The sequence below is a fragment of the Styela clava genome, chromosome 4 (genome assembly GCF_964204865.1).
Source record: "Styela clava chromosome 4, kaStyClav1.hap1.2, whole genome shotgun sequence".
Classification (NCBI taxonomy): domain Eukaryota; kingdom Metazoa; phylum Chordata; class Ascidiacea; order Stolidobranchia; family Styelidae; genus Styela; species Styela clava.
The window spans coordinates 15,852,873-15,877,112 of record NC_135253.1 but is presented as its reverse complement, the minus strand read 5'-3'; the positions used below and the strand labels follow the sequence as shown (position 1 = coordinate 15,877,112).

At 34.1% G+C, this 24,240-nt stretch overlaps 1 protein-coding gene across 1 annotated transcript; it reads right to left on the bottom strand.

Moving 5' to 3' along the window:
* Positions 1-2,786: 2,786 nt before the first annotated feature.
* On the bottom strand, positions 2,787-20,387 carry LOC120327080 (uncharacterized). Its single transcript, XM_039393471.2, has 13 exons — positions 20,031-20,387; positions 19,606-19,718; positions 14,570-14,708; positions 14,253-14,372; positions 13,889-14,129; positions 9,592-9,745; positions 9,409-9,509; positions 8,028-8,205; positions 7,761-7,892; positions 7,236-7,372; positions 6,228-6,408; positions 5,132-5,776; positions 2,787-4,750 (listed from the first exon to the last, which is right to left on the bottom strand). The coding sequence occupies exons 1-13, from the start codon at positions 20,116-20,118 to the stop codon at positions 4,694-4,696; spliced, it is 2,286 nt and encodes a 761-aa protein (XP_039249405.2). The 5' UTR covers positions 20,119-20,387; the 3' UTR covers positions 2,787-4,693.
* Between the last annotated feature and the right edge of the window lie 3,853 nt (positions 20,388-24,240).

The following is a 24,240-nucleotide window of genomic DNA, read 5'->3' as shown; positions in this document are numbered from 1 at the left end:
TCGCATTGATTTTCTACCTTTTTTTTACTACGGCACATTTCTCCTTTTTTAAATCCCTCATTACACCCTCCGTATATGTGAAAAAATTTGTTTGCGTTTCTTCTTCAATATTTAATGGATTTATAGCTATCAGTACTTTACACAGTTTGAATATCTCACAATGTGAGCATATATATCCATTACAATAGTTCATCCCAGGGAAGGTATTTCTCCGCGGCTGGGATACCCCAGGGATACCCTGGTCTACCGCATCGACAAATCGACGTTATGATTCGAAAAAAGTATAATAAAATGAAATCTTTCTTACATCTATTCGTATTGAGTGGAATGTTGAGTATTGGAATGTGGTCCATGTATTCATGATAGTGTCAAAGCAAGCTGTTGGTCTGGGTGATCGAGCCAAGGTTGTAGCTATCCCAAAGTTGGTGAGTGGTGGGGTTAATTTTTCCAATACGACATTTATTGGCGCCTTTCGCTCTGAGCATAATCAGGTACAAGCAGTCATCTAAGTCAATCTAAAAAAGCGCTTAGCTAGTTTCCTAGCGAAGCTATTGATGACATGAACCCAGTGCTCAAATCCATGTACAACAAGAGTCCAATGACTGCCCGCAGTACCTGTAGTCCGTTATCTGATTAGAGCACTTTACTCACAATCGATGTTTCACGACGACGCCTCATGAACTCACGGATACGTCCACGTTAAAAAGTAAGGATAAACGCAGCTAACCATATATATCAAACACTCAACACGGTGATATTCGTTATTTCGATGGTTAAGGAAGTAAGCAAAATTTGTACTCGTTAATGACTGATTATTGGGCAAGAAATGAACCTATGGATTGTTTTTGGACATGTAGTGGACATAACGATCGTTTCCATATTATGCTGTTGTTCTTCTTGTTCTTTGACACGTTTTGAAAAAATCGATTTTCTCTTTGATTACTGGACCAATTGCTCTGAAATTTTTAGTGAGTGAAGATTATATTTTTTGCTAGAGGGCTATTACTTTTATTTTTTGATATGACGTCATCAAAATTATGTGGTGTCACTTGTCGATATATTTGAGCATAGCTCTCTTTTTTAATATATTGTTGTCGTGAAAAAATCGCTTTTCTCTTTAACCACATTGCTTTTTCAGTGGTTAAAGTTTGTTGTTTCCACTAAAAGCATATTATTTTAATCCACTTCGACGTTTTGTATGATGACTTCATCAATATATATTAAGAAACGCATGATGTGGTTCCGTGATCACATCTCAGTGACCTGGTGGTCATACAACCAGTACTGTGAACGATTCGATACTATTTCGTTTTGGCCTCCGTGTCCATATATTGAACTTTAAAGAACCGCTCTCTTGGTATGGTACAGTGATTAATATTGAAATTCTACTAAGCCATGGCCAGCAATAATTAGTTAGTTACTCATTAGTAGCTTGTTGATGATTAGTTGTTTTTCCGTTTGTTGATTACAAAATAAAAAACGTTATGGATTAGTGAGGGATATGAATTTTTCTGACATGAGCGAGCGGTTAAAATATGCGTAATTTATATACAGATTAGATTTAAGTAATATCTAATCCCACTGACTCGTTTGTTGACAGTTTTATGACAATCGGTCAATTTTCAGTTATTTGTCAATTTCGTCGCACTCTTTAAATATTTACCGCGTCCCCAACACGGCTTAGCCTTTCAAGATAAAAGCGGCAGTTCACAGCAATTGGCAATTCACCAGTATTTCCTGCAATTAATAAACGAAAAAAGTCATTTTTACTTTTTAATATCTGAAGGTGTGTATTTGTTCCACATCTGAGGAGAGATTATTATCAAAGTTACACCCTCTGTGTTTAAATATCTTCAATGCTTTATAGTCCACCCGGGATTAAGCCTTCATATGTTTGAATACCTTTTCTGGTCTGGCTTTATTTGATGACGGATTACAGATGGTAGGGATTTATGGCTGATGCTAGTTGTTTTTAGACATGAATTCATAAGTTACGCTTGGTGCAAATACAATGTAATCTTCATCAAATAAGATGATTTGTCCTTAAAGAAGATCAATTGGTTTTGAATAAGTAATGATATGTTTTGTGCTATCCTCAAATTGACCTTAAAACTTGTTAAAGGAGGCTTAATCCTGTAATACACACGATGTTGCACACATAAGTAGAAACTTTTTTACTTTAATGCGATAAAGGGTGGTTAAGTGTAATGAGAAAGAAACCTGAATTTGCTTTGAATTCCATTCTTTTATCAATGCGTCCTTTCTGCCTTTTACATATAAAGGTAATACCAGTCCATCCGTCTGTTACTTGTTTTATGAAATTACTTCGCATCCTCACTTAGAATATGACTTTATTTCAACAATAGCGAGAAATTGCTACCGAAATGAATTATAGTAAAACATGCCAACAATATTATGTAATATCTCGTTGATAAGAATAATATCCATCCAATTGTATATGAAAATAGTAAAGATTATTTTCTATAGATTTCCTGATGAACTTTTCAGTTGAGACGTTGACTAAAATATACCGTTTTTAATATTCATACTTCACTATATTCCAACTATCTTCTTGCGGTTCATGTCTTTAATTCAGAACAAAATTCATGCATCCAACAACTGTGCGGTAGAAGAGCCAGTTCCAAAATACTTAAATATCAACTATTCATAAAAACCTTCACATCACTGGTGAAGTGGCAGTCTTTATAAAGTATCTGAGATCTCGAGCAAAGCAAAATCGCTGGGGTTTTACCCAAAACATCCGAGAAACCTCACAAACATGGTAATTTACTTTTATAATATATTTTATTGGCACTTTATTAAAGAATAAGGAATAATAACAAAATGAGATATTTGATCACATATGCAAAAATAAAATAACACTAAACAACAACAGACACAACGAAAAAATACATAAATCATAATCGGCAGTAGGCGCGGAATCAAAATAATATTATTTATTTCAACAGCAATATTTATGAGAGAGTTAATAGCAGCATAATATCTCCAGAATTTTATTTTGCTAAATGAATGAATGTAAATTTTAAATACGCAATTATTCATGAAATGACCTAATAATGATTTTAGGTAACTGCGTGAAATTCAGAAAAATATAGTATTACAATACGATATATATCGAATCCTTAACACTTCTACGCTAATTGGTGACAATGTGTTCTACCAGTATTTTAGAGAAGAACGTGCGAAACTGGTAAGGAATAAGTAATGCAAGATATATTCTGTATATATTAGGAACTTCAGTCCAGTTGTATGTTATCTTTTTATTTCCTCACCCTGATGTGAGGTGTATTTGTGCCTGTTTGATTATCTCGGTGATTATACTTCTTGTAAAATCGCATACATACCCACTAGTATTGAAGTAACCACTATTCTGCAACATTTTGGCACGAACTTAAAAACATATAAATGGATTAACAATAACATACACTTAAATAAAAGGGCAAAGGTACTATTTATTATCAATGGCGTTTATTTTATTTCTAAGCATTGCGCCAATCTCAATTATTAAGCGAAAGGATTAGTTTTACATTTTACACCTAAATCAAAGTAATGAATATGGTATAAACATCTAACAGTGGAGCAAACAGTATATATGACAATAATTGTTTGCGAATCCGGTTGTTGGTAGCGACGCAACATCATATGGAAGTTCATATTACGATGAAAAAAATTGGAAGACAAAAAAGTATGAACTATAATTTTTTCAATTATTTTATACATATATCTGAGTTCTGCATATGAACTAAAATTTCACTTGAAAAGATAAAAAAATAAAAATGTTTCACACTTTTAGCAGGCGGACACCATGTTTTGTAGTTGAACGAGTGAAACACATCCTAAGTATCATTCAGGCCAACATAACGCGCATTATTTATTGCTTTCTTAGGTAATGGATCACGGATAACATCCTATTGAATAATGACAGCTATAATAGCGAATAACGTCTGGTTGGTGTCAGTTAATTTGTCGTCAAATGTGGTATTAGTGATCGAGTGTAATTTGCTTCGTCTCTTGCCTTGAGGCGACATTTATTTCGTTGTAAATAACTTTCCGAATTTGGGTTATATTGCAGTTTACCATAACGCCATATGTGAATATATGTTTTTGAACTGTTTTTAACTGCCGCGGAATTAAATTTTGCAAACAAAACTTTTTTTGAAGAAATAACGATGTCTTGTCTAAATTTATCAAGATGAGTTTCATTTCGAATCCTCTTGCATAAACCTAATTATATTATATGTAATCTCATATCCTACAATTTTTTTTTATCACTTCTGACGTTTAATTTTCACAAAACTTAAACCTGATCTGTGTACGCACTGAAACAACGTTATTCGATTATTCGGATACAATGCATTTCACGTCCGACCGTATTGACCAATCCAAAATTTAAGTATCTGAGTTGGCTTTTTAAAACTTTTAACTGGAAGGTATTTTAAGCTACGAATAAATAATCCATATTAACTATCGCTGTGTATATTCATCTGAAGCATAGGCGATCATTATTTCGGAACATTTGGCTGATAGCATGAAGCAATGACTGGATTTTTTCTTTGTTGCATCTGGCAACTCCTTTCTTGTCTCTCGACATTTCTCCTTATTCCATCATTCCATTTGGGTTGTTGCAAATGTAATCCGTTGTTTTCTTGCAACTTTGTCGAATTTCGTTGAATTAACACGTTGCACTATTGAGCCGCTGCAGCATCATTTTGGAAAATACTTCAAACTCCTGAAAATATATAAGTAACGGTTATAAAATGTGTTTCCAGTTTACATATTAAATTATTTTGGCAAATTACTTTATGAACCATATTGCGAAATGGAAAGTTTCAAAATGGTCGTTTTGACGATTAGAGCAAATCAGTAAGATGTCAGTCCTCAATATACTAGTTCCAAAGGTATATGAGGTTTTATGCATAGAATGTAATTTGGAGTAAAGACCCAAAGCAAATAATAACAAACTATTTTCAGTGAGAAAAGTTTGCGTCAAAGACTTGGTGTTTCTTAACCACGTACCACACATGGGAAACAGTGAAAAGCCGTAAAAACCTTTCAAAAACGTTCGAAAATCGTGAAGCGCATAGGATTAATGTGAAGTAAGGGTCCTTACCTCGATTTCAGCTAGTACGTCTGGTCTGATGTCGTTTGATTTCTTCCCTAAACTTTCATCGCTTGACGAAGTTCGTTGCCTGCACATTCCATCCGTGTCTAGGTCACTATAGGAAGAGGTTGATAAACTTCGAAAATCGTCACTAAGAACACCTTCAACGCTCATAATCTCATCGGCGTCTGACGAACAAGAAGAAGACTTGCTTACTGGGATACTACGACAAGACCTGAAACATTCAGTCTCGTCGTGAGAACTTATACAGTCAATTCTGCTCGTGTCATCGGCATCAATAGATTCAACGCTTCCGGTATCGGTTATTTTGTGCCTTGGAGTGGAAGAGATCGCCATAATTCCGCTTGTTTGCGAATCCAGATCGCTACAAGAGTTTGAGAGCCCTGATGACGTGGAAGACGAATCAGACTCACAAATTGTGGAAGCTTCATCTATGGAAGTAAGATGGTCATGTGCAAACGAAATAGGAGTGTTTGAAGGCATAATACGTCTTGTTGCTCTGCGTCCTCGCTCTTGTCGATGTTGGTAACGCCGCTGGGAAGGGTTGCTTCGTTTGACGATATCGATACATTCTTGCTGGTCTAAAACCATGATCTCGAGGTCCCGTTTTTGATTGATGTTGTCAGCAAGGTCCTGAACATAATAGTTGGTTGAGAATTTTTTTATCGTGAGGAAAAAGAACGATTATAGTTTTACTCAGCTGTATGAATGGGCCTTTCAAAAAACATTTATATGACGATGACCCCACAAAACCCATTAATGTCCTAAATATTTTCGCAAAAATGAAGAAAATTTATTTAAGAATTGAACTCTTGAACTTCTGTTTGTGTATGATTGTACCCTAAACCTAAAGTATCATTAATATAGGACGATTTGCGAAAAAGAAATGTTCTCTTTAGAATATTTTCCGTATGACCCGGGTCCTGCTTTTTGGGGGTCACCCTGTATTACGTTTTCTCCATTTTATTGAATGAAATATAGACTAAGAGTAACCAATGACAGAAATATGATCTTTATTATATGTGTTTATATTTGTAGCGGGAGCATTTATACTGTTACGTTTTAAAATCCTATGAATCCCTACCTCTTTGTTTACGTGCTGTTCCCGAATTTCCTGGTCGATTTCGGCAAGTTCCGATTGTAAAAGTGCCAACCTCGCTTCCATACTTTGAATAACATATCTATTTGCACTTCTCGATCGTCTCGCTTTTGGTTTCGTTTCCCGAGATAATTGATCTATTTTGAGCTGGACGGAATTTCTTCTCCTGTTAAATAAATAAATAAACAAATGAAAATGAAATTTATCAAGATATATGATATATGATAGAAAATCACGAATCAAAATGAGAGTACGACGTAATCAATGTCCCATCGTATTTTTTTTTTGCGAATGTAAAATGAACAGCGGTTAATGAATAAACAATGACTTCGAATTATTACGATTATCAAAAAAGATTAGACAAGAATCAGGAACTAAAGTTTGAACATTATTGTTAACATCGCGCGGTATCAATGAATGAGATCTCGGTATGATTAATAGTGTCACGTATTTTGTTGACGGGACAATTTTCAGCATACAGATTCCTATCTGCAGAAAAAATATCCGGAAAATGAGAGATACCAAAAAAATCTGTTTTAAATTATGGTACTATCATAAACATCTTTGCCTAAAGCTATAATTCATACTTGATTTCGCACGAAGATAGCACTAGTTTGGAGAAAATTGGAGTTTCGGTCCAATATTGGAACGCGTAAATCGATCAGAAATATGTTGGATATATTACTGAAATTTGAGACTTATGTAACACAATAGAATATAATAAAATTAAACGAATAACTTGAATTTGACCTGACTACATCTCACTGGTAGTGTCAAATCATAGTAGATAAAAATGTTGAAACCCTTCATAATTTTGTTCTGAGTTCAATGAGTTTCTGAGACTGAATTGCATGTAGTGCCAGCATTTTGGTACGTAGTGTTTGTACCAGGTTAGGCCATAATTTTATTCCAATTTTCCTTATTTTAGTTATATTACGAATTCGGGGACTGTCTGTGTTAGACAACCAAGAGCAATAAAACAATCTTTCTTACGTGTGAAGTTGTGTTAACGATTTCAAAATTTCCATTTGTTGATTTTCTTTCACTTTTTCGTATTTTTCCATCACCTCATCTCGAGATGGTATAGGACTATTGGCACCTCTGACTAAAGGAACGTAGTATGGGCGATTCTGTAATATATATCAATTCTATATTAGATAACCGCACATAAACCATATTTCATAGTACAACATAAGGGTAAAATTTTTGTTAGTGCTTATTACGTTTTTTAAAATACCCACATATTACCATAAAATACTAGAAATTAAAATAAAAAAAAATACATCGTAAATTTTAGATTTTAACACTAATGTAATGTCGCCTAAAATGACAAGACTAAAAAAGATTATCTCCTGTTGAGGCGGTGGCTATTTGCCAATGTTTATTTTTCAAAATATTTAATTTCGAAAAATCCGATTATCAAAAATAACAAGTTGAAAAATATTTCGAAACATGAGTGAATCGAATATGGTGAATCCTAGTAATTTTCCAGAGTTCCTGGAAATATTTAAAACGCACCTGTTTTGGCGTAGGTATCATGCTGTTTCGTTCTTTTATAATTTCTTTTTGTTGTTCTAAGACCTCTCTTAGAAGATTTTCCTTTTGTAACTCAAGATCTAAGTGTTCCTGACGAGTCATTCGGAAAATATTCTAGAAAATAAAGTTATGTTGCATTAAAACACAATTCTGCCCAATTTCATTCCACACGCACAAATACGCATTTTTGCGCATGGGAAATTTTGTTAAAACAGAATTAAACATAATCCAAAAATGAATGCTACTCACATCTGCAGTGTGCCTTCTCGACAGCATTGATTTATTATTATGATTGCTGAGAGTATTAGGAGGAGGCGGCGTTGCCATCGATGGTGACATTTGAGGCGAAGACGGGTAAATCGACGATTGAGCTCTTGTGAGTACTTTAGCACAACTTTTCACGTTGTTCATGAGAATTTCATTATCGCTGTGAAGATATAAACAACATAGTTAAGAAAAACACGTAAAGTGAATCTTAGCTTAAACACCGTACACACTTAGATGAACGAAGTCGCGTTACACACGATTAATAGTGGTCGATTCCTACTATCTGTTGTTTCCGGACCAGAGTGAATCATAACCAATGTATCCATTATGTATCATTATACAATTAGAACTAGGTATACATATTAACAAGTATATCCTACGCTTTGATGACGCCATCACAAACAACAAATATTTTCAGCGATAAGTATGTAAATTCAACTGGCCTATGTATGAAGCCGACCACATTTGGAAATGATTTGAAAAAAAATGTGAAAGTTGCAAACGAATGTCACTACTTTTGTAAAACACAAACCAAAAAGTTCACTTAAGGCACCACCACCGATACCACTATAAAGTTAAGCCGCATTGGAATTTTGATCCTGAAAGCAAGTACGCTGTCGTTCGTGCTAGTTGACATTAAGCGTAACGCGCAATGTATACAACAAACCACTCCACAAAATTTTGTACCAACAAGCTTAAAATTGAAGATTCCAACCACCGTGTTTTCATCAAACATCGTAATAAAATTCAAGCAATGGTGAACCATGAACGATAGGCATAATGCGATCGAAACTTCAATAGCGAATTTTGGGAATTTTCCAAAAAAGTTTTCTCTACCCCATAGGGTGTTATACTAAAGAGCTATCTTTTGAATGTCAAAATCACGTAACAAATACACTGTCAAGATAAGAGCAAGCCACCGATATCGGTTAAATCAAACACGTTTTGGCGCAGTATTGTCACAAAAAGCGATCCTTTGAACGCTGTGTATTTGTGTTTTGGACACTCTCTTCAGCTTTGGATATGCATGAAACGTACCGGCACGTACGTTGCAAACTCGATTTCTGATTTTATGTTACCGGGAGTACCAAATTAACTTTAAATTCTAAGGTTTCTTCTAAGTTTGGTATTCATCGCAGACTAATACGGTAATAAAGTACGAGTTTTGTGTCTTTGAGGTTTCACAAAAATTCGAAGACGCAAGTGACAATTAAATGACTAATTGAAGACTAATTGGCAGCTTTTACATTTTTTTTTCAATTAACAATAAAAAATAATTCCTAGGAATTTGAAAGCACTTTCGCTGACCAAATTGTTTTAGAACTATTCATGTGCAAGTTAAAACAGCTTGAAAAATAATTACCTCATTGCTGGATCGGCATCGCTTGATTCCTTATTTATCATACAAATCCATTGCATAAATCCTTGATGATTGTCACAACGAAAATGATAAGTAGATCCTCCCTTCAAAATAAATTTTATATTTTTTAAAATGTGAATTTAAAAACGAATTTTACTACGAAAAAAATCAAAATATATGTCTTACCTTCTGTTCAAGTTTGAAGGTAAATTTTGCTCGTTGAACGTCAGATATATCAGCTGAAACTACGTATCCACGAAGTACAACTACATCCTGTGTGAATTCGGATTGTGGAGAGTTGTAACAATAAAGACATGAGTTTTGCAGTACACACCAGAATCTAAACAGAGAAATTGTTAAAATACTTGAGTGACATATTTTCTATTGTTCAGCACGAAATGCTATTTTGCGAAGTGCTTTGTATTTCTCCTTCTGATAATAATAAAAAATAAAAAAAAACTTTACAAAATAACTACAATCTAAATGTAAATTAAAATATATTCTAACAGCATTGGTACTGATTTTGTAACGTTTGGACAAGTTGAGAATGATTTCTAATGTAAGGCATCCGATGATGTATTATAAACACAAACTGAAATTGTATCTACTTGAGTACTCAACGAGTCAAATCAGCATTGCTCGCTTGCATTTCTGCTATATTTAGATCATTTTGTAATGCTGTGTACCGGTCATGGGATAGCACTTGCTTGGTTGACACGCGCTGTTGGACTCGCAACGCAAGTTAACTTACTGAACGAACGATGTTTGGTAATCTGACTAATTATCTGAAATTACCACTTAAATATTGTAATCATATTTTACAATGAAACAGTTTGCGATTTCTTTAAATACTAGCAATATAGGCATTATAATGCATTACAAGTCCCTACCATGTTAGGTCAAAGCTTTTAACTATTTAACAGAAATATCGCGACAAATTTGTGCCATTTCAAGCTCTTGTTTCCTATAATGATTAAGTATGTTAGATAATTTCCTAACCAGTAAAAGTTTTCACAAGATCACACCGCCAATTGTATTGATATTTATATAATTCCAAGCAAATCGTTATCGTGAAAACTGTGCTGAAAATTTACATGGTTTGAATAAAAATTACAAAATTTGAATTTTGTAATCTCTCAGACGGATACCAAATCAGTCACATAATACGGAAATTATCCCAGTCAGGGGTAAAAAATTTTCAAGGCTACGTTATGAGTCGACTATCCTGTTAGTTTCGCTCGGGACGAAAGTGTAAACCCTCACATATCGCATACTATCTCAAACAATGCATGCCAGTTAGTCACCGTACAAATGAACCGTGCAAAAGTGGGAACATTTTGGGTGATTCATGCCCCACCACCGTAAAAGTGTCATCTTACACCAAAAACTACTAATCGTATAATAAATTGGACTGAGTTCTTAATCACGTGGGATAACTCCCAGGGTCGTTTGACCTGTGTAGTATCCAGCAATGAAAATGTATGAATAAGAATGTGGCAACCACATTCCAAGGGTAAGTTTTCATCGAGCGTGACATACCTCTGCGGTGACGACACCAACTAATAGATTTTTGCGGTATGTTATACGTTGGCGATCGAATTGGTATAATCGTATAGTGTGCAAGACACTAAAACTTGATCAAGTTTGTGTGATAGGAAAACGTTATTTTCTATGGTCGAAGTATAATATTGTAACTACTTTATACATTCAAAATAAACTCGTTAAAATGTCGTAAAATCACACTCCAGTGCTTCCGCGTTCAACGTGCCTTCAGTTTTGGTGTCTAACCTAACGGATGCAAAAGGTATAATTTAGCGACTCAGTGAACATAAAATAGCTACTTTCGAAAATTAAACGTTACTTTGAATGGTGGTTTTATAAGAATCTCACGGTCTATTCTTCTAGAATTTTGTAATATCCTATACGGAGAAATTTCTAATGCTTTACCCTTACGTAATCGAATACAACAATCGAGTATTCAATTACGATATATGTTTGCAAATATATCGCATTTTAGCGTAAACTCAACTCAATAACTAGGTCCAATGCGAATATGCGATTCGTGTCTGTAAATATAGAATTTACAAATTCGCCCGAAATCTTTTGTAATCCATTTTTCTTTAATGTATTTTTATTATTATTGACCATATTTTAATTCAAGACGTAAATGGCAATAAAAGCTCTCATTTTTTAACAATGGAAGAACTTTACTGCCATACAATCAAAGACCGGTTAATAATATTTTTCTGCTCCAGATATCATGAGATATTTCAAGATGGACGATGAGTAGCAATATTGTAGTATTGCTTTAAAATTGGTACGATATTCACTGTCATTTTGAAGGTTTCCTAATTCGTTAAAGGCATGTAGATATTAATCATAAGAGACAAACAATATCACACAATTTGAAGATGATTTGACTGCGGTTTTCAGCAGTATTTATCGGCGTATTCGTCCGACCATCTTGAATCTTGTGACTACTTCACATAGTCAGTTTGATCTTATGGTAAATACTGCGTTTGCCTTTTTATAAATATGCTATTAAGAAATTTGAAAAGAATTTATTTTGGAACACAAATTTAATCTACTTTTTCTGAAGAATTTAATTTATCTTATGCTTTGAATATTTAACGTATTCCATAAAAAAAGTATCATACTTCATGCTAATGATAGCAGAATAGCTGAGCTTCAAACATATAAATATAGATGACCTGAGAACTTATGAAAACAGTGAAATCATTGAGAGCATACTTCTAACGACGTTTCCATATATATGTATGCATAAGGCAACGCTTTGTATTGAGACCTATGTCGTATCCAAACTGGGCATTGGAAACATTGTGAGGCTAAATTTCAACGAAAATAATAAACAGTACATCATAAGGCTAAAGTATCCTACTGTAGATAAATTAAACTTAATTTCAAACGCCAGGAGGTAATTTTAAAAGTAGTGCTTCTGAGAGATCACAATTCAAATTTATGGTTCCATCGTCATACAGACCACAAAAACATCGCCAAACCATAATTTACAAATTAATAGCAATAAAAAATACAACAAGTAGTTTTATGCGCAAAACAAATTGCCCATAAGAAGTAAAATTGACATAATTAACGATACGATACTTTCATACCACGGTTATGTATGATCTATTTACTTAGTCCATTCCAGTTCTATCAGAACTTTTCTATTTTCTAGAAATACTACCGAGTATAAATATGATCAAAGTTCTAATTAATATTAATGTTTGGATAAGAAAAACCACAATAGAATATATTCAAATAGACCACAAAACCGTAATTGACAACGAAAGCGTGATACCGCAATATAACCGCGTGGAATGAAACTTATAACTAATTTTTAATAATTTAAATCAAGGAAAATTAGGTTGAATTGTAGTTATGAGTTATGACTTTGCATTTTAGTGGAACAGGTGGCAACGATTATTTGAAGGTATAGTTTCTATAATTTGGAAAAATACAGAACAATGAATAATTAATTATAATTACTATTAATTATAAATTTTCTGCTATGACGTCGTTGTCTCTTTCATATTTTCCAAAAACTTCAATTTCATTGGACTTGAAATTTCGGTTGGGGGTGTCTATACCTTAAACAGCAACATTCTGAGCACATATGATACCCCCGAAAGTTATATTTTCGATTATATATTTACTGAGGTACTCCCGTCGTATGTGTACCAGGTCAGGGTTAGGCCATAATTTGATTCCAATTTTCCTTATTTTAGTTCTATTATGAGTTCGGGGATTGTCTGTGTTAGCCAAGTGAATATACCCCCTGCCCATAGGCTTCAGTCGCTTTACACAACTTGATGTAAAGTAGGCGAACAAAATTAGTTACCTCTATATTCGTACACATACGTCTGGAGCGTCTTTCCTGAAGGTCATTCTTTGCGTCAGTATTGATTTTAAATTCAGTAATTTTATATTTGTATACGCCGCAATATGTTTATTTCTCTCATTTACTATTTACAAACTAGAGCATTTTGAGAAAATGTCATGTAAAATTAATCAACTACCAAATTAAAAACTAGTCAATGAGATCGACGTCATCCTTTGAAATGGTGGGCCCAGATGTCAGTACGGGCCAACAGCAAATATATTCCTTTGCAAAAATCAATATGTTGATAAAGTAAGGTTATTTATTTACAATTTTGATAGCCTTGTATAGGCACGCCTATAAGGAAGGGGTTAATGGCTGCATATACGCTCGCCTTACGCTAAAATCCGTCAGGTTTAATTTAATATAATTTCTTCAAACAGGTTGTTGGACTACTGTACAAATATTTATTGACAAGCATTCTTGAACTAGATTGAGAAACGTTCAATTCTAGTACGGACGAATCAAAGCTTGATGTCTAGTAACTTGTATATTATTACATTGCAAACACACATCCTTAGAAGATTTGCCTCCACAGTAATACAAAGCGAAACGACAGAGAGACTTTTACTTATATGTACTTACTTTTCCCATTTTCTCTTTTTATTCCTTCGGTCAAGGTACCCGCTTTGTGAGGCGTGTGATACACTGAGTGCTGGAATGCGGAATAGGGTTCGTTTCGGACTTTTACCTCTTAGCGAGGTGGAGGAAGGCGTCTTCGATCGACGGTTAATAGAGAATTGAGAATGCCAGGACGTTATGCGACCGCTTTGCTGCTGATTGTTGGAAGTGTGGTCATCGTCTTTTGTTGTTGCTTCTTCAGTACCTAATTAAAACAATATTTGTTGATTAATCATTAGAAAAGTTACAGTTTGTCTGGAATTATACAATAAATATATGTTTTTCCTCGGAGCAAACTTGTTTTGAGTATATACATACAACCACATACCTTCGCTTTTCGTTCGTCTGGTAACCGCTTTGTGTATATCCCCAGTAGAAGGAAATTTTTTCAAAGAGAATCGCCTCAGACGTCTGTTGGCCGGTCCTTTATATTGCACTTCCGTTTGGGCTGTAATAATCAGAGCGCGCGGTTAGGAATTGAAACTACTGTCGCGTCGTCTAATAAACTTCCCATTTGTTTTCAAGAGAGAATCTAAGTTTCAAACAAAACTCTAGTCTAGAGACTCCAGATCACAACAAATTTGATACTGTGGTTGTTGACAATTCCGCCAAAATACACTAACATCAAAACCCACAAATATTCACCTCTCAGACTAGGTTGCTGTTGTTCGTCGTCAGTCGACATTTGGCTTTGCATGGACGGTAAAAATTCACTTGTGCTATGTCTGTTAGTATTGTTGTTGTTATTATTATTGTTTTCATTATCGGAACTCATTCTATCGATCTGAACAAAATGTAAAATTAAAACGTTAGAAAATTTGAAGACGTATATGAGACTGAATATAATATTCTTTATAATTTATCGGGAAGCCGATTAGACATGGATCAGTCCAGTTCGAAGTAAAAGCTGAAATTGCATAAGAACCGGGTAGTTTTCGATCTCAAGCAGTTTTACAGCAGTCGCCAATCCTCTTGACTTAATAAAGGTTTGAAGAGCTATTCCCTCATTATAATAATTCTTAGTAGCCGTAGGTGACTATAAACCATACGTAAATGTCACAATTAAAGCATTTATTGTCGTATAGCACCTTCTTGCCCCTTCAATGCTCTTGTACTTGTGCCCGACGCAATACGTTCGTAAGGTCATGGGAGAGTGTTTTCATAAAGTGTCGCACAAATATAAACTTGACAACAACTACGCTTAGTAATGATTGAATAACATTACCACTGACGTTTTTCATTTGAATTTTCCATTGAGGTGCAAACTATTCTACGTTAACTACATGCTTTCATATGAATGCATGCATACAAAAGAAACGAAAGATATTAGATTATTTTTGTAACACATATAAGAGAACTTTTTATTCTAAGATTGTCGGAGTCGGTAATTAGGTGGACTTTAGAAATTTATAATTACGGAAAAATATAGCGTTCATTCAGTAAGTATTATTGTACAGCTTCCTTCTCAAGTCATGATCTGCTTAATTCGGATGCCTCAGCTAGTTATTTCTGGTAATCTTCGTCGATATAAGTCACGCGGATTTAATCATAAATCACGTAAATCAGGATACAAAGTTAAGTCTTATTCGCGTGACTACTCGGTAGTTGAGATCGTTATTTGGGTATATTATAAATTTTTCGTCGGCCGTGTTTGAGTAAATGAGGGAGCGTCTTCACGTCCAAGTACAAGTTTGCATGACATGATAGTTTCTACAAATATCCACATAAAACATCAATAACCTTTATTCATTCATTCACGGCATAATGCAAGAACTGTCATATTCTCAAATCAAATTATACAATATATCGTATGTTGATGACCTTAGGCAATATTATTCAGAACAAGTGGAAATTTCCTAAGTCTGTTATAAGATTATTTCTCATAAAACAGGATCGGTTGATGGGTCAAAACAAGCGATGACAAACTTTTAGGATAAAATATGTTTCCCCATAGATTATACATTGTATCAATGTTGAAAGCAACCGACTCAGGTGAATAATTTATGACGTAATAAGGTACAGTCATGTTGGCTTCGTGATATTTTGCAACTCGGTAATCAAATTGTATTCAGTAAGACTGCACAGTATTTATATAACTAGTGGATTCGGCTCGCAATCAAGGAGAATTACTACACTTTTCCGTTGGTGATTTTTCACCCTCGTTGATCGGTGAATATATTTTCCCATTGAAATGGTTGATACTTATATTAACTTGATTTTATGTGTACTTCTTGAGATAAAATGGAGTTTCATTTGAGTTATTTTTCCGCGTGGGAATTTTGAATGTTACGTCTGTATTTTGCGGATATGGGAAATTTTCGCTATACTAACTGCAAAGCCGTTTATAATGCTTAACGGTAATTAACGATTTACTTAGCTACTTTACCTTCCGTAAGATTTGCAAAGAGAAGGTTTTACGTGATCCAGAGTATTACTATAACAACTTCATAAAATAAATTCGCATGGGAAAGTATGAGTTGCATTTTAAATTCAATTATCGTCTCTAACTGGAACTAACTCGACTTTAAACCGTTTCAATTCTCATTGAACTCGAATTGATTATTATAAAATTGATTGCATTAGTAGAATTGTATCAAATTAATGATGCGATTAAGTTGCTAAAACTTGGTATCGAAATTAGTAGTGAGACTTTTCTCAATGTGCGTTAAGTTACTCATATATTTGAACAGCAATAAATGACTTTCGATGACTAACGACGCGCACCAAAAATCTCATACTTTGTTGCATGAAGCCGAACAATTTAACACTAGAAAAACTTGGTCAGAATACTCGATTCGATTCGGGCCATATACCAGAACATTCTCCTATATGCTTCACTTCGGAAATTTACGTTTATTATTGAATCAAATACATTTCTTTTGGTCTAGTTGCAAATTATAACATTAGTAGTATTAATTTTATGTCTCCCGCATAGATACATCTTCCCATCACATAGGTGTGACTTTCACACTAAATGAAAATATAGTATTCAAATCTAATGAGAATCTAATTACTCAATTCGTAAAAATTGCTCCGTCGTATTGTCATGACTTTTTACTTTAATTGGTTTGTTTCTACTTCGTTGCCTTGAATGATTAAGATACAACTTGCCGTCGGTTGAATCCATTCAAGATAATTTGCTCCGACAAAACGAGCGTCGTGTTTTAATTTGATACCAAATTGCAACACTTAAACATACTCATTCAACACGTATTACGATCATAAAAATTACACCAATTAATTTTTAATTGATGTACACGGAATTTCACTGTAAGAGTTTGAAGAAAATGAAGTATTTTCTCTGAGAGTTAATTACGAAATTCGACATAACCAGACTTTTTGCGATAGTAAATACTTTTCTGTCACAAATACAAATTTATCTATACTCATAAAAGTATGTCATAGGAACGTAAGTATCGAGGAGAAATTTATATCGTTATACTAATACTAAAGTTATGTCGAATTTTGCGAAACGAAATTCAACACATTTATCGAAAAAAATTTCACATGGTTTAATTTCCAAAAAATGCAAATTCTAGCGCGAAGTCGATAGCAATAAGATACAGCTAGAATATACTTGCCAACTTCGCCCATAATTTTTTTTGTAGTAATTTCAAATCGGCTACTTTTTTGTAAAACTTTCCATATTCTCACTATATCCCTATCCTTGCATAGACGAAGGATGACGACCTATATTTTGTTTATACAACCTGATTAATTAGTTACGGCGAGGGAATTGTTTATAGCGACGTATCAATGTTTGTTCCCCAGTCTACCAACATTGCGGTCCTATTGTTTGCACTCAACTTGCAGTCTTAACGAAACATCGATTATAACAATACATGTCAAGTGGGCCGTAAGAGGCGGTAAACGGAAGTTACCTCTAAGTTTTACAAATCATTTGCACATATTTCGTATGTAATTATAACAAGGATTGAAACTATAGAATTGGGGGTTTGACTAATGATACCATATTACAGAATTTGCACAATGTAAGATCATGCACACCACTTTGAAAATAAGCGTAATATTCCACGAGGAACCAGAACGCCAGGATTTAGATAAATTACGAATTATCAGCGTGTCCACAATTTCTATGAATTTCGGTTTCAGATATGAATATATATTTTTATTTGATTCAAATTGGTGATAAGAAATGGTTGCGCGAGGCTAAAAATAAGTAAAAGCGGAATTTGTTTTACAATCGTATTCAAAAAAAAGATATTTTTGTGAAAACCTCATTATTTCTCTGAAATTAATTAATCGTGATGTCATAACCGTCTCAGTGAACAAGAATGCATCACGTGATATCTTTTTGTTGTTGTCCAATAACAGACGAACTTGAGCGTGACCTGTCACTGAAAGTAGTCTATTTTGAATAACGATTGTTGCATCACTAAAAATCGGTCACTGTTATAACATTGTATAGCATGGGCCAAGATTAAAACGAGTCTCAGCTTCACTGGCCATGCTTAAATAGATATATACAAACAAATAATTTTAGACTTGGGATATTAATACTCACGTAGTCAAGTACATCAATGACCTACGAGCCTTGAGGCCGTTATCGTACCATGAGTCATGTCATATCCGGTGTCATTTGAAAAAACATGATTTAATGTGAAATTAAGGCATAAAAAACTACTTGAAACATATTATATGTGTTCTATAAAAAAGTTACAGGAAAATGTACTTGAAAAAGTACGAAGTAAAAGGCATTGGTCATAAAAATATATATCACTTGATATTAATTGAATATACTATGAATAAAAATATTGTTCGGTTCCCATTCCTATATATTGAATAATATGTAGAACTTCATATTTGTTTTCACATATTTCAAACGTTAGTCGCGTAGTATATCAACAAGGTCGTTAAAATTTTACGACACATATTAATATTAGCTATACAGTGTATTTGACACCAAAATAGTCACGGTTTCGCGGAACACGCAGAACATACTAACATTGGGTTTCTCTTACACCGAGATCCAATAGATTTCGGAGATAAACAGAATTTCGTGGCCTATTAATTACCGCTATCCTTGTTTACTAAACAAGTCCGGTATTTAATAGCGAAGATCCGTGTTAAAATACGAATGGATTGCAGTTTGACGTTAGCCGCGAGCGGTTGTAATCTCCCGTTTGTTTGTGATATATCGACTTCCAAATGATCAAAGCTAACAAACAGACTATACACTGTGTATTCGTGCGTAAAATGCTTATACTTATTCAAGTCAATGTATTACCAATACATAGATATTGTAAGGCGAGTCCATATACACGAAATCAAAGCAAGGAATGCATTTAATTAGAACCCAACACGAAGATTCACCAATAAAAACCAGACTAATGCTTTATGAATTGCCCCAACCAGTCAAGAACACCTTAGCTGGTTTCTATTCCCCAATACTGACAACTGTATTATAATCAGTTGGTAATATTTACATGAATTATGACGTTACACAAATCTAAGAGGCTAAATTTGATTTTGAACATAAATAGAACGGAGACGATTCCAGATTTACGTACTATCGAATAACAACACGTCGCCTAATTTGGCGTAACGAATTTTTCAACGCTTATACCCTTTGCGTGAACTCCGGGAATGCTAGTCCAGTTTAAGATTCAAAAAACAAAAGGTGACTATTTTATTTATTTTAAATGTAAGAAAAAAATTACCTGATTTTCATCCGAAGAACTACTAGCACTATCATTTCTCTGGCGAAAAGTACCGTACATCTCGGTAGATTCCGTTGGCCCCACTGCTCTTCCGGGAGCTTTTGGCGCCCTCCCTGAAAGCAATTAAATTGATAAGCAAACTTAAAATACTTTAAACAGCGCTTATGCTTTATTGTTGACTGACAAACTATCGTAATTGGAAAATATTGGTATTTTTATTGAAAATAATTTTGAATAAAAATCTAAAAATAATTTCATATGAACATTGCATCACCATTACTATAAAATTAAAGGAAAAGACGGGAAATTTATTGATATAAAAAGCTTTTTCACCGCAATGTCATTCAACAAACTATGCTATACAAAACACACACACATTGTAAGAAGAACTTATGAATTTTTGCTATAGGAAAAATCTCACTTACCGTCAACGCTTTTACTCCTTGACATAACTCCATAGGATTCAACAAAGTTATCATGGCTCAGTTTCCTAACTTTATGTAAAGTCCTCATACCGACAATTTGTATTCCTTTGCGTGGTGTTCCGTTGGTAAGTGAAGGCACACCACTTCCTTGCGTTGAACTTTTAAAATGAAGATTTTCGGTGCTACGGCAGTCCGCTCGCGACAGCAAAGAAGGCCGCCGCTGGCTGAATGACACTAAGGTCGCCGTCTTGGCTTTTAGATGATAACGATCAGGAAAATTTGACCTGTCTTTTATAATACTTCGCGTTTCTTATCTTCTGTATAGCGTTACGCCAATAACTGTCAAAGATTTTCAAAAATATGGAATTGGAAAATGTTGATAATTTATATAAAAATTTGACACCAATATCTCGGGTTATATCTTCGGTCATGGTTATTTAACACTGGTACAACTCTCATGTCTAAAACTAAAATGGGACAAATGTGCCAAGAGTGACACTACATTTTATGCCCAAGAACGTTACTGTCTTCGATTGGCAACAACCCGCGACCCACGTTAGAAAATCTTGATCTATCTTCAATACTCTAAAAACTAAAGCAACTAAATCTCTACTACTACTCAAGTTATTCATCGCGAAGAAGTAAAATCACTGACTGATTAACAAGTACGATAAGATTGCGTTTAACTGTACTGTTTAGGTTACGTATCGCACAACTTCTTTCACACTTCAAGAAAAAAGGGAGACCTGAACGTCTCTTGTGTTTGTTTGATCAAGCTTATAACTTGGTCCGCTGTATATCTTGCTTCTCTATCTCTATACTAACTATAAGAATGAAAACTCTTGTAAGCGACTAACGGAGAGAAAGATAACTGTTTGTCTCTGAAGCGATTTTCGCCCCGGGGAATGCAGTTATGGCGAGAGCCTGCGAGGGTGATAATTAAAATGTTCTTCGCTTTGCGACGTCACATTCACTTGCGTTATTTACTTTCGCCAATTACGATGATAAGGAATGCTATTGGATTTTATCAATGCCTACCTGCCCTATTGTCTTTCATTCAAGGGCTTACGCATTCCTTTAACGTTGCCACGTAATCTCCCCCGCCAGCTATTAAGGCTTATTGTTTATAAATTTATGTTGCCTCAGCGACCCCGACGGCTGCAACATTTTTGTTGCAATCGACTTAATCTCCGGATACTGTCTCCGATAAAGTTCCGATTTTATTTAAGACTGTACTGTTGGGAGCGGAGAAATGTTCAAATAAGCCTTTAATTGTAGTGAAAAAGAGCTAACGGTTCCCCGGCATGTATAACCAACAGAAAAAGGAAACTGACAGTTCTCCCATATTGACAAGCACTTGCACAAAACAGCGAATGCCCAAAACCGACAAAATCGCGGGTTGAATCCTTTGTTTACCAGCTTGTTGCAAGATACTTGATCCAACAATTGAACTAATAAATGAACAATTTTTCGTTCGGTAAAATAAACGCGAGTTCTATGAAGTTAGCCTACTTCCAGTCTAATGTTATGTAATGTCAATTCAATCTAATGCCAATTTAGTTTGACTTTCTCCTCCTTTAGTCAAATATTACAACTTTAATTCAATGGCATGAATGAGGAAATGAAATCTCAGCACTAAAATCGTTAGCTTAAATCTTTCTTAATCCCATTAATTAAAACTGATGAGAAACGAAAATTTAATGTAGTAATTTTGATATAAAAATTTTGTAAAACGTGACATTTTGAAACGTTATTTCCATTTTAATAAATTTTAAATACATTAAAAAGTGCGCACTAAAGTAATTCGTGGTGAGGGATAGTATTGGCTGTCCTGAACTTCTTAGTGTCATCTATATCAATTAGACTTGGTGTAGTGAAAGTAAAGTTTTAATATCCAACTCTGCAACAGCAAATTTTACCCGAAACTTACCATGGGAAATTATATACTGGAATGTTCAACGAACGTTTCGATTACATCTTTATTTAAAATTCTAGCTTTTTACCGAAACAAATGATAGGTTTTGCGTCAATGTGTAACTATACTCTACCGTGGCGATCCTGCACCTGTAGGTCACGTAGGACATGCAATTAACAAACAGAGTATATATCTATTTATTTGCCAAGCGAGTTCATAGTAATATGTTTCGACAAGGTATATAAGATTAAGTACAACTTTGCGGTCGAAGAACAGTAAAATGATCGTACTGCCATATATAATATTTAACACTGTACAAAAGTTGTTAATAGGCCTGTACATGGCAAAGTCAAGTATATGTGATTGTAAATCTACAAGCAATTATAATATGTTTTCTTCAATGTATATCTTAAAAACAAGTTCGTGAATAGACTTCACGTTATCAAAAGGATTCCGATGCACTATCTTAAATTACGCTGCAGAGAAATTACCACTGACAGATATCTTCGCTCTACTCCCCAACAACAGCATAGATACTACTACATAAACGATAACAAGACATTACGAATGATACCGATAAATCATCAATCGTCAAATACACACCATGCTCAGAAACAAACATTTCAAACAACGAAATTAAATAGTGCACGATTGGCACCAGGTTTATTCATGTCGAGGATGAAAAACGCACGACAGGTGTTGGTAAAAACTATTTTTACTTTTTCCAAATTTGGCCCAAACTTACAAATTACTTCGTTTTACTAACACCGGTTCATTATTTCATTTATTCATCCTCAAAATGAAATTTGAGTTTGGTGCTAAAGTATATTTTTAATTATATTATAGATTTATAAAGCATCGCTTATTCGAAATTAAACGTAGAACCAACACATCTTTTCCTATACCTTCTTAAAGACTGCTAAAAATCCTAGATTAAAATTAGAAAAAAAAAAACGGAAATGAGCGGATGTTCAGTGAATATAATCATTTCAAGTTCAATAAAGCGCGAATATTATTCAATAATAGTTATTTTCAAAATATAAACACATAGATTAAAATATTTTCAAGAAGGTTAATTCATAAGAATTCCACACACAATGAATTTGTATACGCCAATGAACGATTCAAAACATGTTTGTTATCGGACGACAAATAGGATATCCATATTTTTATTTCCCGTAACATTTCATGACCGTATTGAAAACACAAAAAAGAACAAAATTAACTAATATTTTATCGTTCTTACGAATCTACTTTTAACTATTAAGACTGTAAAATTGTAATTACTACAGTACGAGCGGGGACCCCAGATAATTATTGACGTCCCATCCGTAGCCCACGAATAAATTTGGTCATTATTTAAAATCAGTAGAAAATATAACTTTCATGAGAATAGCACTAATTTTGATTTAGTTTGTGATAAAATAGCAGAAAGCTTTTCCCTTTCCAGGAAGTACAAAAATATGACAGGAATGTGATATCACAGAAGCTACGGACTAATTCTCTTATAAATTCGTCTTTATTAAGTGCCTTGTTTGGCTTACGTCTTGACAATGAATATACACAATAACCATAATAACAGATTCGACAATTCGGAAGCAAACAGATATAACATTTTATACAGTCTATATGTAACTTTTATATCTTCTTCTGCAAAATACACTTTAAATTCCATTCACATTATACAATAGGCCAACAAGACATATTTTCATGCCTCGATCTAACGTTTAGCAATTTATCTGATCGTGGGATGCCCTCATGCACAAATCACGAGTTATGAATTTAATTGGGTCCTCGACAACAAATCTTAGATATTGTTCTATTTTAAATATATATTATATTCAACACAGGGAATATTTTTACTAGGATTCTGAAACTATACTTATCGCTAATAGATTCTCGGTTTAAATCACTTATTGATTCGTGATTTTTTTAAATTTCATTGCCAAAATTCACTTTTTTTAAATAGTATTTTCAACCATAACAATTCATGAGCGGCTCATGGGTTACACATTCCTTTAGTGAGAATTCCCCCATGCCCTATTATCTTTATGCAACTTTGTGTACCTGCTCTGATATACAGTTATATTTTATATCTATCTATCTGTCCTTTATACTTGGTCAAATCAGTCTCCTTACAGCTCACGTCCACGCATAGTGGATGCAATACAACTGTTAATCTCATTCTCTATTTTTGAATTGTTATGTTATTGAAAAATACAATGGCCGACCCTGCATCTGCATGATCTGACCTAAAACAATTAAATTAGTCTGAGTCTTCTGATTGAGAATCAA